Genomic DNA, 17,814 nt, shown 5'->3' with positions numbered 1-17,814 from the left:
TACACCTCTTGTTTGTTCTCTGGTATCTTCAGGGCTTCTTATTTGTTTGTTCTTAAAATGTGAGCCTTGCCAGACTTTAAAAAAGAAAAAAAAGAGTGGGTGTGAGGGAACTGCAGCCACCTCAAAAAGTAATTCACCCCTGATAAATGAGGCAACCACCCACATATTTCTTAATTGAGCCTGCCTGTATACCAGTTAATGAAAAGACTCTAGATTTTAGTAAATGGCCAACTCTTATACGTAGTGGCCTACAGACACACTTGGGTCACTCACAGGAACTTGGAATGTGACTTTTGGTTTATAAAATAGCAAAGCACACAGGCCTCTTGCAGCACTTGGCATAGAGCCCTAATAACTTAGGCCTCACCAGTACCATTCAGCTTCTCAAAGTTCATATAGCAGGTCATTAACAGATACATCACATTTTATATAAATTCAACTGATACTGATAAAATCTGAGACCCTAGGTAATAAAGATTAGTTTTTTTAATAAAAAAAAAAAAACCCAGCCGCCAGTTATTAAATATGATCAAAAAGCCGTGAGAATTAGTTTGTTGTGTTAGAGTTTCAGTTACTAAAGTCATAATGCTTTCAAAGAGCACAGGAACAAAGATTGATTTATAAGTGATATGAAAATAGTGTATTATTCATCTTTAAGTAGTTTTTGTTCGTTGCTACTACTGCAGTATCATATAAAGGTCTGCAAATTTATGCCTTCTCGAATCTCTTTTTAAGTAGCTAATCAAATCAGGTAGTCAAAGAATATCTTTTATTACTGTTCTTTCATAATGCATTTCTCAAAATTGTCCCAGCCCTTGTTACTGTGTTCCCATTAAAAAAAAAGACAAACCTGTTTAAAAGGATCTGCTTCTGTTTGCTTAACATTAGGGTTATGTTATACACTCTACCTTGATGGGTAGAGTTGTACAGTGTTCATTCATACCACTAAATATTTAATATTTACAGTCCTAAATATTGCTGCTTACAATGCATATTGTCCACTTTTTAATCGACTAGGTCGCTGCAGTAAGTACCATAGTGAACAGAGGGATAACGCCAAAAGCCTTTGTGTTCAGAAACTATGGACATTTTCCTGGAATCAACTCTCACTATTTGGGAGGCTGTCAGTATAAAATGTGGCAGGCCATCAGAGCCTCATCCGCTGCTCCGGGCTACTTTGCAGAATATGCATTAGGAAATGATCTTCATCAAGTAAGTTGACTGTGTGGCTTGTCTTCTAAAACTTTACATGAGTGAAAAGAGTGGGCACTTACAACTGAACTCAGAGGGATGCACCAAGGAAACTTCCTCATGTCTCCACGTGGCAAAAGATGTGTGTGCAGTATAGGATATTTTTAGCTGTTTGTTTTTCTTAAATTAACAAGCCTTCTGTTTTGAGAGCGTATTTTAGGAAAGATTGTATCTTCTGAAATGAGATTCATGACCATTTACGATCATTTTAATTTGATGGAAAAATGAAGTAGTATGTGTGCTTAGCTTTCCAGATGTGATAAAAATTAAAAGTGAAACCATCCCTAAAAGTGCAGAATGCAGTCTGTTGACAGTTATAGTGGACGTATTTGGAAGGAGATGTAATAAAATAGTAATACTAAACACTCAGTAGGTTAGCTAGGTGCCAGACACCTGTGTAGTCCTTTGTACACATTTCCTCATTTAATTATGACTGCTTATGAGACAGATAGAGTGATGTCCATTTTGCAAATGAGAAATTGAAGTCTTAAGAAAAATCATGTGACCAGACTAGGCTTGCAGCTGTTAATTGATGGAGTTAGATGCTGTCTATAATTATACTATTTTAAAATTTATGGCTAAATGATCTATTAAGCTGAACATTGTTTCTATAATGTTGAATAATATATTCTTTTTCTTTGACAGAGACTTTTATTTATCATAAATTATTTTTTCTATCAAGTTTTCCCACTATTTATGAAAATCTTAACTCATAGTTTATACTCAGTGATAAAAAGAGTCAACAAAGCTTTTGAGCTGATAACTTCCAAAATACATGTTTTAATGTATACTTACATTAAAGAGTCAGACATTACTGAGCGACTTCACTTCACTTCAATGTATGCTTAGTTTATTATATGCTACTACACTTAAAATTCTTCGATGGAGTCAATAACCTTAACTCTCCTGTCTGGCTCAGTATTCAGATATAGTCAAGAAGAAAACTTATTTTGAAAATAAATTTTAGATATTGTTCAAAAACTCATAGTTTTTTATATAAATGCATAGCATCTATATATGTGTTAATGTTACAATATCTAAAACATTGTTATCAATTTCATCTTCTATAATTTTATGTACCAGCTTAGATATATTGTATTTTTAAGTGTTACTTTCAGCTATCTCATTTTCTTTCTGTCTTACCAGAAGTAATATTATAATCTTGGCAATTAAGAGATTAAAATTGGTTCCTTTGGCCTCTGGAGTCAGTGCAGACTGTTTCCTAGTTGGTCAGCTCAGTCATTGCAGAGTTATGTAAGGCACTTCCCATTCTCGCTTTCCTTTGCTGTATTCCTCCCCCTCAGGGCAGAAAGTGCTAGCTGTAGAGCTTGGTTCTAACATTTTATTTCAGGATTTACTGGTCATAATAAAAATTGTATTTTAATATATATGTTGCCATTTGTAACGATGACTTCATATTCCATGGTGTTTTCACCATGTCATAAATGGAGAAATAACAATTTATTTGGAAATGTAATTGTTAACGTTTATAGCTTACAACTTGAAGACTTGTCATGCTACAAAATTGCAATTATGCCAAATATTAGTGAAAGTTTCAGGACCATACATTCCCAGACTTCAAAAGAAGTTATCTCACTTGCTCTTTATGCTTTATCTAAGAGGAAGTAGTTCTAAGATTTAATTTAGTCCTATAGAATGCAAATCATAAACCAAAGTAATTCAGTGATTCTTTTTCCATTTCAGATTAGCCTAGTGATATTTCTTTCCATGCAAAGCAATTTTTATTTTGATGACCATAATCTTTGAACTTAGGCTGGTCTACAGATTAAAATAATTTATATAAATTTTATTTAAAGCATGTAACTATGCAGGGAAATGTGCTCAATATTTTGTAATGACCTCTGAGGGAAAAGAATCTGAAGAAGAAAATATTTAGTTTCATAAATATATATATATATATAAATGAATTGCTGTGCAGACACGACTTAACGATTACACCACCACCACCTCCATCACACCTGAAACTAACATGATATTGTAAATCGACTATTCAATTGTAAAAAATTAAAAAATAATTCATAAAATCATATATGCAGAGAATATACTTTCATGTAAATCAATGACTTGATTCCAGAAAGATTAGCACATCTAACTTAAGAATATTCTGATAGAATCTAGAATCTAAGCAAACCATATTTGAGCAAATATTTTCCTTATTCCATATTCCTTTCTGGATACTTGAAGAAATGGGATATTTTTCTCTTCCAAAGACACCATGTAAGGCTGATTAGACTATTCTAAGATATGCTGCTGCTGCTAAGTTGCTTCAGTCGTGTCCGACTCTGCAACCCCATAGATGGCAGCCCACCAGGCTCCCCCGTCCCTGGGATTCTCCAAGCAAGAACACTGGAGTGGGTTGCCATTTCCTTCTCCAGTGCATGAAAGTGAAAAGTGAAAGTGAAGTCGCTCAGTCGTGTCCTACTCTTCACGACCCCATGGACTGCAGCCCACCAGGCTCTTCCGCCCATGGGATTTTCCAGGCAGGAGTACTGGAGTGGGTTGCCATTGCCTTCTCCTTCTAAGATATGAATGATCTTAATTGCTTAAACAAAGAAAACATTCAAGCAAAGTTCCCTTCCTACTCTTTAAAAATTGCCAAGAAGTTTTAAAACTATAACTCACTATTTATTACAATCTTCTTCTCCTTAGCTCTTAGAAAAATTATACTCAGTATTTCTAGTCTCATTTCTAAAATGAGACTGGCATGTCTTTTTAACTGTCATGTCTGACATAGGTTTTAATGTAAGTTCATATTCTTTATATAATCAGGTAAAGTATAAATTATAAATTATGGGACTTCCCTAGTGGCTCAGACTATGAAGAATCTGCCTGCAATGCAGAAGACCCGGGTTCGATCCCTGCGTTGGGAAGATCCCCAGGAAAAAGGCATGGCAACCCACTCCAGTATTCCTGCCTGGAAAATTCCATGGACAGAGAAGTCTGGCAGGCTTTTCCCATAGTCCATGGGGTTGCAAAGAGTCAAGCACAACTGAGTGACTAACACTGAAGTACAAGTTGGTGGATGGGTAGATTTCATTTGTCTTTGTAAAGAAATGAATGTTATTACAGTATTGCAAGGTTTATTAGACATCCTGGGAAACTATAAAGTAGGAAGAATTCTTCTTGAATAGCTTCTAATGTATTATTTGTCTCCCCCAAGCCAAGTAGCATCATATTTATCTTGAAATAACTACTTTTTACAAAATTATCCCTTCTCTCTCTTTAACAGCTTTATTGAAGCAGAATTGATAGACAGAAAACTATGCATATTTTATGTGTACAGTTTAATGAAGTTGATCATATGCATATCCCTTCTCTCTTTCCACCTCCTCCTCTAAAATTAAATCATTTTTTCACTGTCTGTGGAGAAAGATCCTGATAAATTAGTTTGCACTAAAGGTTTTGCTGGCAGATTCTAATATATTATTTCTTTTAGTCCTTATTTACATTTTAAAACGTTGGGTTCAGAACTCAGAATACATTAACCTAAAACAAATCATGATATTTCATATAAACCTTCCAAGTAAAGCAGAAAGAGCCTGCCTAGCATTTCTGTGCTAAATTATGCCTGTGCCAGGCCACAACTAACAGTATTCATTTTAACTGGATAAAATGTTGAGAGTGCTTACTCGGTTCCAGACATTATGTTAACCATAAAGAATATGAAAGTTTTTAATAATTGCTGACATATTGTTTGTGTTTCCTGGATCTTATCATCAAATAACTCAAAACTAGAAGAAGATAAACAGTTATAGAATGAGATGATAAATTCAATAATAAAAATATGTACAGAGTTAAGAAGTAGTATAAAAGATATGATTTGTCAGGATTGGCTTTACAAAGAAGTCTTCTTCTGAGTTTATATATAAAGAATGAATAGTTGATTAGGATAGAAATAGGATGGAGAAGATGGGGAATCATTGCTTAATGGTTGCAGATCCTATTTGGTATATAAAAACATTTTGGAAAACATTCTGAGTGTTACTGATGCCACTGAGTTGTAACCTTAAAAATGCTTAAAAGGACCAAATTTATGTTATATATATTTTTTCATAATGAAAGATGAATTTTTAAACACCCCGTTAGGGAGTTCCCTGGTAGTTAAGATTTGGCACTTTACTGCCATCACCAAGGTTCAGTCCCTTGTCAGGGAACTGAGATCCCCTAAGCTTTGCTGCATGGCCAAAATTTAAAAAAAAAAAACAACTAAACATGAGTTGATTAAGCCACATTCATTTGTATGATGCATTGGTTATTTTCCAGTATAAATTCTGATTTATGATGTGAAATGATTAAATATACATTAAAAGCAGTAAAAAGTATCCAGATATTAGGCTTTTAAAAAAGCACATGCATGATGTACTACAGTTATAACACAGTGCTGTGTACCTCTAAAAGATAAGTATCAATTTATTTTGATGCTTATACAATAAGTATCAATAAGTTTATTTTTCAAGTCTGTTTTACCTCAGCACTTTGAATAAGCAGTGGCTGATAAACATGAAGTACACAATAAATAAGTAAATGTGAGTATGAATACTGTGTGGGTGGAAAGGCTTCAGGAGATGCCATAAACATTACATTAGCCTAATGACTTGCCAATAGAAAAGGCATCTAACACGAGTAGGCTCTCATCTAACAAGAGTGGGCTAATAACTCTGTAAATGGCCTCAGGAGTGGTATGCCTTACCACTGGGCTGAAGTGAATACCAAAAATGTCAACTTCTGCACTGTTTTGGATGGAAACCAAGTAAAGTTTGAGGAACAGGAATTTTAATTTTGAAGCAAGCTATTAAAACCATTGAAAACTTGGCAACTTTTGATGGGGGGTTAATTTTATTATTATCTCTTCTTGCTAAACCTTGTTTGCCCCTCTTTTCTCCCCTTTTTCTCTTTTCTTAATCCTTCTTTATCAGTTCAGTTCAGTCACTCAGTCATGTCCCACTCTTTGCGACCCCTTGGACTGCAGCACTCCAGGCTTGCCTGTCCATCACCAACTCCCAGAGCTTGCTCAAACTCATGTCCATCGAGTTAGTGGTGCCATCCAACCATCTCATACTCTGTCATCCCCTTCTCCTCCTACCTTCAGTCTTTCCCAACATCAGGGTCTTTTCCAGTGGGTCAGTTCGTCTCATCAGGTGGCCAAAGTATTGGAGTTTCAATTTCAGCCTCAGTCCTTGCAGTGAATGTTCAGAACTGATTTCCTTTAGGATTGACTGGTTTGATCTCCCTGCAGTCCAAGGGACTCTCTAGAGTCTTCTCCAACACCACAGTTGTAAAGAAGCAGTTTTTTGGCACTCAGCTTTCTTTATAGTCCCTCTCTCACATCCATACATGACTACTGGAAAAACCATAGTTTTGACTAGACGGACCTTTGTTGGCGAAGTAATGTCTCTGCTTCTTAATATGCTGTCTAGGTTGGTCATGGCTTTTCTTCCAAGGAACAAGCATCTTTTAATTTCATGGCTGCAGTCACCATGTGCGGTGATTTTGGACCCCCCAAAATTAAACTCCCTGTTTGCATTGTTTCCCCATCTGTTTGCCATGAAATGATGGGATCATGATGCCATGATCTTAGTTTTCTGAATGCTGAGTTTTAAGGCAACTTTTTCACGCTCCTCTTTCACTTTCATCAGGAGGCTCTATAGTTCTTCTTTGTTTTCTTCCGTAAGGGTGGTGTCATCTGTGTATCTGAGGTGGTTGTTTTTTCTCCTGGCAATCTTGATTCTAGCTTGTGCTTCATCCAGCCCAGCATTTCACATGATGTGCTCTGCATATAAGTTAAATAAGCAGGGTGACAATATACAACCTTGACGTACTCCTTTCCCAATATGAAAGCAGTCTGTTGTTTCATGTCCAATGGAACTATCCTTCTCTATAGTTTTTATGATAATGAAATGTTTCATCTAAAACAGCCAAATGATTAGAAGTTATAGAGTATAAATATAGAATTGAAGATAAAAATAATTTAATGAAAGAAATAGCTTTCTGCTGAATTAGGAGTGGAATATGGTATGGGTGTCGTTCATTTTATCCCATTCCTGGCATAAACCTCATGTGATATATCTACTCAATTTTGAACAGCTATAAACTTTTAGAAAATTATTTTCTTTCCTTGTGGATTCTTCAAAATAATCTAGATTATTGATAATGCTTAGAAATATAAAGCTCACCTACTTTGTTTAGGTTATATCTGCAGTAAATGAAATTGATACTTTGAAATTGTATTGTTAATAAAATTTCAACTTAAATTGCTTTAATCAATTTGGTTTTATTGGATTTGTGAAAGAACTGGTCTTTATTTATTTGGTAAAACCACAATTATTTTGTTAGACTTTATATAGACTCTGTTAACCACTAAACAAGGATAAAAACCTTTGAAAGTAATTCTGTTCATTTGAGTAATTTTGAACAAAATATTCAGAGCAATCCAAAGTTGAAAAACAACCTCCGAAATAGTAAAGGAAAGTTTAATAAAGCCAGTTGGAGCCAGTGAATTTTCATATGACTTCTTTTGTAGCTGTAGTTTATAAAATAAATTCACTTTAAAGGAATCTCTTGTTTTTAAATAATTTGTTAAGTTTATTACGTAGTTCAGTTTTCCTAATTGAGTAAATTTCAAACTGTGGAAAATGTAATTTGTTTTCACATTTGTAAAAAAGAATTTGACTTCAAATTTACTTCCTATATTTGTTTGACTTACATTTTGCAGGATGGAGGTTTGCTCCTGAATAACCCTTCCGCATTAGCAATGCATGAGTGTAAATGTCTTTGGCCAGACGTCCCCTTAGAGTGTATAGTATCCCTGGGCACTGGGCGTTACGAGAGTGATGTGAGAAACAACGTGACGTACACGAGCCTAAAAACCAAACTGTCTAACGTTATCAACAGTGCTACAGACACAGAAGGTTAGTCTGTTTATTTGCTGTCTTAGTGTACTTTGCCTTTAGAATTCAGTTTTTGGTAGGCTATGCTGATGCTCACTGCAAAAAGAACATTGTTATGTCTGTATTGCAGGCGTAGGAAGCACATGGGAGCAGGTCTTTGTCATTTCTCTTTCTCCTCACTCATTTCTACAGTGGCAGCTTCTCTGTGTGGGAGCTAATGGTACCTTTGCCTCCTTACGGTTGGAGAAGTAGCTGAGGCAGGAGTAGCAAAAAGGCTTGGTTGGAGACTCTTAAGAAAAAGAAAAAGGAGGTTGGTTCAGATAAACACAGGATAACAGGGAGAGAATCAGAGTATTTCTGGATTATTTAATAATGTGGAGGCAAAACAGAATAAGCCCTTACTTCCACTCTGGCTGCCCCTGTAATCTAGCCTTCGTAATAAAGCCCAAGTGATCCTTTATTTATTTTTTTTAAGGTTTTAAAAATAACATTTATTTCTTAAAAGTTAACATGTGCATAATAGGAAACCAAAAAGCACAAGAAGCAAAGAACGAAGTCATTCATAATCACAAGCAGTTTACCGTTTGACATGTCCTTCTAGGTCTCATTTGTGTATTTTCACAACTATTAAAATGTAAATTACATCATGTGTTTACCTGGTTCCAAACCCTCTAGGCTTCCCATCACACTTAGAACAAAATCCCAAAGCCTCATTCACTGAAATTCACCAGGCCTTGGAAGACCTAGCTTTTGAATTCATCTCTTCCCCTTCTCTCAAGCTGTGTCCCCTCTGTAAAGTATGTCCAGCTACACTTGAATTCTTGCTGTTCCTCAACTTCCTAAGAAGGCCCTGCCTGAGATATCTGTCTTCTGTTTGTAAAGCCTTGCCCAGATATCAGTACGTGCTTGTACGTGCTTGAGTCCCTCCCTTAACTTCATTCTGGTCTCTGCTCAGATGTCACTTTCCCTGAGAGCCCTTTTCTGTTCACTTTCTAATCTCTGTATCCCACCAGAATGTAAGCAGAAACTTACCCAGCTAACTATGTTGACTGCAGTGCCTGGCACATAGTAGGCAGTCAGTATTTGTTGACTTTCTAATTTTGGCCTTTGAGATCTAGAGCTCGAAATCTGTTATTAAATTTGTAACAAGAATTGTTCCCACTTAACAGCCCCTTGCTTCTGAATCTCATTCTCTCTCTATTATCTTATTACTGACTGAGTCATCAGCCTATGTGAGCATCTTAAACTTCCCACTAAGGACGTTTATTTACTAAATGATAACCCAAGAAACTTCCGTGGTGGCTTAGATGGTAAAGCGCCTGCCTATAATGCAGGAGACCTGGTCTCAATCCCTGGGTCAGGAAGAAATCCTAGAGAAGGAAATGGCAACCCACTCCAATATTCTTGCCTGGAAAATCCCATGGACGGAGGAACCTGGTAGGCTGTAGCCCATGGGGTTGCAAACTGTTGGACACGACTAAGCAACTTCACTTTCACTTTCAACCCAATAAAAGGTGACATTCTGGATTTTTCACTATCTACAATTTTGTTGTGAAATCAATAAAATATTCTTACCATAAGCAGTCTTCTTAGAAAAAGATAGCATTGATCACCCAGTCTCATGATACTTATATGTATACCTTGTGCAAACCACATTATTGGCTCACTTGAAATTTTTAAGAAAGATGAAATACTGCCTTTGTGCACATATACTCTAGTTAATGAAGAATTAGAGTGAAACTTGAAATTGCTGATATTAGATGGTTATTGATGTATAAAAACAGCAGTTTCCTTTGAAAGTTATATGCAAAACCTGAATGGTAAAAAGTACAAAACATTACTGAGAGAAATTAAAGCAGCCAGTTATCAAATAATTGATAACTGTGCTCATGAATTCAAAATGTCAGTATTGTTATGCTGGCAAACCACAGATTGATTTATAGACTTCATCCAACTGCTAGAGAAATCAAAACAGACTTTCTGTGGGGTAGAGATTAACACGATGACTGTAAAATTCATATGGGTATGCAAAGGACCTAGAGTAACCAAAACAGTTTTGAAAAAGAACAAAATTAGAGGACTTAGATCCTCTGACTTCGAGGCTGTAAAACTACAGTAAGCAAGGGTGGTGTTTGCATTAGATCAGTGGTACCTAATAATACAGGAATTGATCCAGACATGTGTGCTCAAAAGATTTTTGACAAAGATAACTCAAAGAGGAAAGGATAATCTTTTCAACAAATAGTACCAGGACAATTAGATAACTGTATTTAAAAAACTGAACCTTGACCCTTCACACCATATACAAAAACTAACTTGAAATGGATCATAGATCTAAATATAGGAGTTAAAACTGCAAATCTTCTAAAATGCCCTAGAGAAAATCTTAATGACTTTGGGTTAAGTAAAGAGTCTTTGATAGTACATAAGAGGAAAAATAGATAAATTAGACTTCATTAAGTTATAAATTTTGTTCTTCAAAAGACACTTTTAATAAAATGAAGAGACAAGCTATCTTTGACTGAAGTCAAATATTAGTAAAATATGTCCATCATCAGAACCAAATGTACAATCAGATGCAAAACATATAGAAAATGTTTCCAATATATCATATAAGGAATATATAGAGATGAAAACAAAAAATCAATGGAAAAAAATGGCCAGAATATTTGAACAGACACTTCACTGAAGAAGATATACAGGGGACTGATAAGTACATGAAAGATTTTTCAACATTATTAGTCATTAGGGAAATGAATATTAAAAGCACAAGATATCAGTATACACCCTCTAAAATGATTAAAAATAAGACCCAACAATAACAAGTCTTCGCAAAGATAAAGAACAGTGGGACTCAGATAATCCTAATGGTTGACATGCAGAATGGTGCAACCATTTGGAAAAGAGTGTTGTTGTTCTTGATAAGTAAACTTTTACCATATGAACAAGCAGTTTCATCCCTGAGTATGCAACAAAAATAGAACCATATATCCACAAAATGATTTAGGATTACTTCTAATAGCTGAAAACTGAAGAGAAGCAGACCCAGACCAGAGAGAACAAATTGTGTAATATCCCTACAGTGAATTACTACTTAGCAATAAAAAGGAAGAAACTACTGATCCATACTGCAACATGCATTTCAAAATCATTTTGCTGAGTAAAAACAATAACCAGACACAGAAGAGCTGTATATATATTTGTAAGTTTGTTTATATGAAATTCTAGAAAAGGCAAAAGATGAAGAATCAACCATAAAGAGGCATGAAGAAGCTTTTGGGGTGATGGACAATATTCTGTGTCATGGCGGTTGTGATCAAACGTGTATACAGTTGTCAAAACCTGGCAGTTTAGACATTTAAAATTTATTAACCTTACTGTATATAAATTATACCTCAATAAAGATGATCTCAGGAAATTAAAAAACAACAAAAGGAAGGTTGAAAAGGCATCTCAGCAGTGGCTAACAGTATGACCGAAAACAGAAGAGAATCCTGGAGCTGGGATCCTAATTTAACAGAATTATATGGTATATATCAGGAATTGAATTTCATTTAATAGTTATATTCAATATTATGGATTCTTTACTCTTGCCGTTAATTAGCTAGAATGTGAAAAATAAGCAAGGCTTTCTGATTTGCCTAAAATAGTATAATTTAAATAAACATAAAATTAGATCATTGCAGAATAACTTGATTTTTTAATTTGCCCTGTCCTCTCTTTGTTTTAACAGAAGTCCATGTAATGCTTGATGGTCTTTTACCTCCTGACACCTATTTTAGATTTAATCCTGTTATGTGTGAAAACATACCTCTAGATGAAAGTCGAAATGAAAAGCTGAATCAGCTGCAGTTGGAAGGGTTGAAGTACATAGAAAGAAATGAAGAAAAAATGAAAAAACTTGCAAAAATATTAAGTCAAGAAAAAACAACTCTGCAGAAAATTAATGATTGGATAAAACTAAAAACTGACATGTATGAAGGCCTTCCATTCTTTTCAAAATTGTGATGAGTGTGTATGTGTAGTCTCCTAACTGAATGCCTGTTGAGAAGATCCACAGAATTCAATAAGGAATCATGGGGTTCAGCACGATTTATCATTAAAATGCTCTTGAATTCTGGGGAATCCTGAAAAGACAGTGTTTGGACCAGCTTGCACAGTACAGAGAGAGTGTACTTGATTACAGAATTCATATGGAAATTAGGTTTTTATGATGTTAATAATTAACTGTGCTTTAGGAATCTTACTGTACTAGTTGGTTTTAGTACATATCGATGTTGTATTGTTTGATGTTTGAAAATTTATTAATATATGTGCCAAACAAGAACTGAAAACTATCACATTATACTTGGTATTTTTACTTTAGTCACCATAATCATGTTAAATTTATTTAATCATTGATTTTCTTTCATGTGGAAAAACTAATTTCTTCTTCATTACTTTAAACATTACTTAGGTTTTTGGTAGCTACATTCTGTGATCCAAATACTGCCTCCCACGATTGTCATGTGATCTAAACAGATGCAGAAAAAAAATGAAATTCTCTCTATCAAAGGACTTTTACATTTGAAATATGAAAGAGCCAGATACCGTTTTCTATTCCAAATATGTTTATTTCAATGTTGTTTGGTTCCGAAAGATAGGTGAAGTTCCAGTCAACCACTTTTCCCTCCCTAAAACTTCAAGATAATCCTGTGTGTCAATTTTATAGCTCTAGCTTATCATTCACTCATATGAAATTAATTATTTGAATTTACTGAGGAAATACCCCATCATTAGCAAAAAATAAACTGTTGAAATAATCTGTTAAAAGGCTGATGTCATTTTTAAATTAATTACTATTTATAACATAGCCTGTCATCTCTTTGTAGCTCTGTCAACAGTATGCTTTGAAAAAATGTCAGGCTTGTTTTATCTTAACTCCTTTAACCATCTAGACTTCACAGAGAATAACATATACAGCAACTTGCATCATTGTTTATGCTAACCAAATTCATCTTTGTTGTGTTATCTATCTGCCATATAAATCCTTTACCATGTTTAGATTTGTCAAGAAAAATGAAAAGAGGTGAGTGTCCTTTGCTTTCTCTACATAAACTGGAGCTAAACCCATTACTGTGTCTTTGTATCAGTGCTGCGTAGAGCCAGTGAGGCATGGTTCACAGATGCCGGGGGAGCTGAGAGTCTGGATGCTAATTTGGGCTCCAATGCACAGTCCTTCTGTTTTGACTTGGAGGAGGGTGGATAACCTCTCTGGGCTTCAGATATTTCATTCTGGGAAAGTGGGAAGAGCTAGCTGTAAAATTTTATTTACTATTAGGGCAACTGGAAAGAAAATTCTACAAATGTAGAAGCAAACGATTAGAAGAGATGTGAAACTGAATTTTCGGTCCTACAGAGGTAAAATATCTGCTCTTTTCAAAGAAGCAAAGAATTCTCTGTTTCAGAAAAAAAAAATGTAATAAATTATCCAACTCATCAACTATTTTAAAAATATAGAAAATAGAAGTTGTAGCTCAGTCTTCTTTGGATAAATCTGTTCTTATTTATGTGATCAGTGCTGTGTTGGTAATATTTCACTTCTGTACTTGCTGCTGCTGATGTCCATTATTAAAAATGGTGCCTTGGGTAGAGTTGTCCTTAGAGGCATATAGGCTGGGGTGGAGAGAGCCTGGCCAGGGTTATAATTACACTCTGCACCTCTCCCTCTCCCACGCCACACTTTATCCAGGAGAAAGTAGGTGACAAAGGAACCTTCTGAGACGGAGGGAAGTCAGGAATACTGAGCATGCAGTCTGAGGGGACACAACCCTGCGTCCTGCCCAGCAGTTTCTGACAACTGCCTTCTCCTTTCACTTGGAATAAATCTGCTAATGACTGAAGGACTGGGACCACTAGAGTTCCAGGCTCAAAATTTTACCTGACCCGCTATGCTCTAGAAATACTGGGTTGGCCCAAAAGTTCGTTCACACTTTTCTATAACATCTTACAGAAAAACCTGAACAAACTTTTGGGCCAACCCAGAAATTCCAGTTACAGTTTTAAATATTCCATAAGTATCAATGCTAGTTAATGTGACTAGAAAGATAGCCCTGTAACATCCAAATTACAGTTTTTAGGGCTCCAAAATCACTGCAGATGGTGATTGCAGCCGTGAAATTAAAAGATGCTTACTCCTTGGAAGGAAAGTTATAACCAACCTAGATGGCATATTCAAAAGCAGAGACATTACTTTGCCAACAAAGGTCCTAGTTTGCCAACTAGGTCCAACTTAGTCAAGGCTATGGTTTTTCCAGTGGTCATGTATGGATGTGAGAGCTGGACTGTGAAGAAGGCTGAGCGCCGAAGAATTGATGATTTTGAACTGTGGTGTTGGAGAAGACGCTTAAAGAGTCCCTCGCACTGCAAGGAGATCCAACCAGTCCATTCTAAAGGAGATCAATCCTGGGTGTTCATTGGAAGGACTGATGCTAAAGCTGAAACTCCAATACTTTGGCCACCTCATGCGAAGAGTTGACTCCTTGGAAAAGACCCTGATGCTGGGAGGGATTAGAGACAGGAGGAGAAGGGAACAACAGAGGATAAGATGGCTGGTTGGCATCACCGACTTGATGGACATGAGTTTGGGTAAACTCTGACAGTTGGTGATGGACAGGGAAGCCTGGCATGCTGCAGTTCATGGGGTCGCAAAGAGTCGGACACAACTGAGCGACTGAAGTAACTATGAAGCTACCGTTGATTTCTAAAGATAGTGTAAAAAAAAATAAAAAAATAAAGACAGTGTAAAACAGTCCTTTCAGACCACAAATATTGCATATTCATATACATCTAGAAGAACTTGTACATATAAGAAAAATGCAGATAATTGGAAATCAAAATATTCTGAATTTTCATTGCAAAGTTGAAGTACAATAAAAGTATTGCCTAATGCCATTTACATACTTGTAAATTGCATTCTTGTCCTAACATGATGCAGTTCATCTGTTTTATAGCTTAAGTTAACTCTCCATCCCTTGTTTTTGCTTGACTGATTATTTCCCTCTTAAATATCACAAGGTACTTTAGTCATAGCTTTTTTCTGGAACCACACATACGGCATCTAAGTATGTTCCCATGTCCCTGTCCTTGTTGCTTTTGCTTTTCTCACTCTCCAGCAAAAGGTACACCAGTTGGGTGGCACACCCATTTTCAGTTGTCCCCATTTGTACTTGAAACTGATTATCTGAAGAATTGTGTCATTCACCTGAGATAACCTTCACTTTACAATGAAGCCAGTGCTTTCCTTTGTCCAAAAGCAGAGCGGATTTCATTTCAGAAAAGAACAGAAAAAAAGGATACTCTCCTGAAATATGAAGACACACTACCAGGTGGGTTATAGGTTCTTTATTGGACTGTTTTTGACGTACGATCAGTTGTTCATGAGAAGAATGTTTTAAAGATAGGTAATGGCCTAATTAGGTTCTTTCCAATGTAATAATTCTGTGATAATTTATAAAAGTGGTAAACAGTGATCAAATGAGTTAAATGTCAGTCAGAGAAGAAATTAGGATATTCCTACTTATTCATTCGTATCACTTATTCTTGTAAGATTTAACTGATGTCTTTGGCACACAGTTTATGCTTCTTGACAAATTCATTTAAATCAACTAGTTTTCATTCATGCTAATAAATATACCTCATTCTTTATTTTGATTTTTTAAAAATACAGCAATATGTGCCTTGCAGGTGGCTATATTTTGAAAAATGATTGAAAAACCAAAATGTATCTACTGTCAATAGGTTTACAGCTAAACCAGTAAAGTTCCATTTTCACCATAAGGGAAATTCCATAGCTCTGAAAGTAGAGAAACAAATGTGTTTAAGTGTTTTCACATCTATAGAGGAAATGTGAGTATTTTTATGATTATTGCTAGCAGTACTCTTGCCTGGAAAATCCCATGGATGGAGGAGCCTGGTAGGCCACAGTCCATGGGGTCATGAAGACTCAAGACACGACTGAGTGACTTCACTTTCACTTTTCACTTTCATGCATTGGAGAAGGAAATGGCAACCCACTCCAGTGTTCTTGCCTGGAGAATCCCAGGGATGGCGGAGCCTGGTGGGCTGCTGTCTATGGGGTCACAGAGTCGGACACGACTGAAGCGACTTAGCAGCAGCAGCAGCAGCTAACATCCAGCACTTACATGCCAAACACTATGCTGAAAGCTTTATGTCCACTATCTCATTATGTTATTTATATCCCTGTAGAAGAGGTACTATTACTATTATTCCTAATAATAATAATAATAAAGGAAGTTAAATAAGGGACTTCCCTGGCAGTCCAGTGGTTAAACCTCCGTATTTCCAGCACTTTACTACAGAGGATTTTAGGAAGTAAAGTCACATGCCAGAAAAAAAAATAAAAGGTAAAGAAAAAAATCAAATATTTTGAACTTTTTGTTTCTCTCAAGTAGCCAGGTTCAACAGTTCATTATTGATTGTGCAAATACTTATTAACTGACATCTTTGTTTCAAGATTGACTCCACCGTTTACATCACCCATATTGGATCATTCCTGCTTTCACGTGAAGTATCTTTTTCTCCTTCATTTTTTATAGCTTGATTGAGGTGTAATTTCCATACCAAAAAAGCCATCCACTGCAAGTGTCTAGCACTTTGTAGTAGATTTATAGGGTTGTGCAACCATCAGTCCAGTTTTAGAGCAATGCCGTCACCCACAGATCTTGCCTCATGCTTGTTTATAGCCATTGCCTACTGCTGTGCCCTGCTCCAGACAACCAATGATGTGCCTTCTGTCTGTGTAGAGTTACTGTTTCTGGATATTTCTTTTAAATGGGATCATATGTAATCTTTTGCATCTGTTTTCTTTACACTTAGCATGTTGCTGAGATTTATCCAGGCTCTAGCATAGCAGTAGTTGGCTCTTTCTCATTATGGTCCATGGGGTTGCAAAGATTCGGACACGACTGAGCAACTAACACTTCCAATAGCTATTGATATTGAGTATCTTTTGAGGTATTTATTAGTTATTTGTATGTCTTCTTTGATGAAATATCCGTTCAACTCTTTTGCCCATTTTAAAATGGTTTATTGTTATTGAGTTGTGCAAAAGTTCTCTATATTCTGTATACGAGTCTCTTGCCAGATAATATGTATCTCCCAGTCAGTGGCTTGCCTTTTCATATTTTCAGTAGTGTGTTTTAAGTATGCATACGAGTTTTTAATTTTGATGGTCAGGTTATCAGTTTATTCTTTTGAGTTAATTTTGTATATATGTGCATTTGTGTTCAGTCACTCAGTCGTGTCCAACTCTTTACAACCCTGTGGAAACTGTAGCCTGCCAGACTCCTCTGTCCATGGAATTCTCCAGGTAAGAATACTAGAGTGGATTGACATTTCCTTCTCCAGGGGATCTTCCTCACCCAGGGATGGAACCCATGTTTCCTGCATTGGCAGGCGGATTCTTTACACTGAGCCACCTGGGAAACCTATATGGTGTGAATGAGGGTCAAATCTTTCTTTCTGTCTTTTGCATAAGGATAATAGTTGTGCCAGCATCATTTGTTAGTTGCTCAGTCATGTCCGATTCTTTGTGACCCCCTAGACTATATCCCGGAGAAGGCAATGGCACCCCACTCCAGTACTCTTGCCTGGA

General features: G+C 36.1%; 1 protein-coding gene across 1 annotated transcript in view; it reads left to right on the top strand.

The window, feature by feature from the left end:
- Positions 1 to 12,933, top strand: part of PNPLA8 (patatin like phospholipase domain containing 8) — a 39,804-nt gene extending 26,871 nt beyond the window's left edge. Inside the window, exons 7-9 of the mRNA XM_052638739.1 lie at positions 1,018 to 1,212; positions 7,985 to 8,180; positions 11,893 to 12,933. Coding sequence (XP_052494699.1) covers positions 1,018 to 1,212; positions 7,985 to 8,180; positions 11,893 to 12,167 — 666 coding nt within the window. The 3' untranslated portion in view covers positions 12,168 to 12,933. The remainder of the gene's footprint in view (positions 1 to 1,017; positions 1,213 to 7,984; positions 8,181 to 11,892) is intronic.
- Positions 12,934 to 17,814: the final 4,881 nt, after the last annotated feature.

This window comes from Budorcas taxicolor, chromosome 4 (assembly GCF_023091745.1).
Source record: "Budorcas taxicolor isolate Tak-1 chromosome 4, Takin1.1, whole genome shotgun sequence".
NCBI classification, from domain to species: Eukaryota; Metazoa; Chordata; class Mammalia; order Artiodactyla; family Bovidae; genus Budorcas; species Budorcas taxicolor.
Note: the sequence above shows the minus strand (reverse complement) of the source record. Positions and strands in the feature narration are given on the sequence as shown.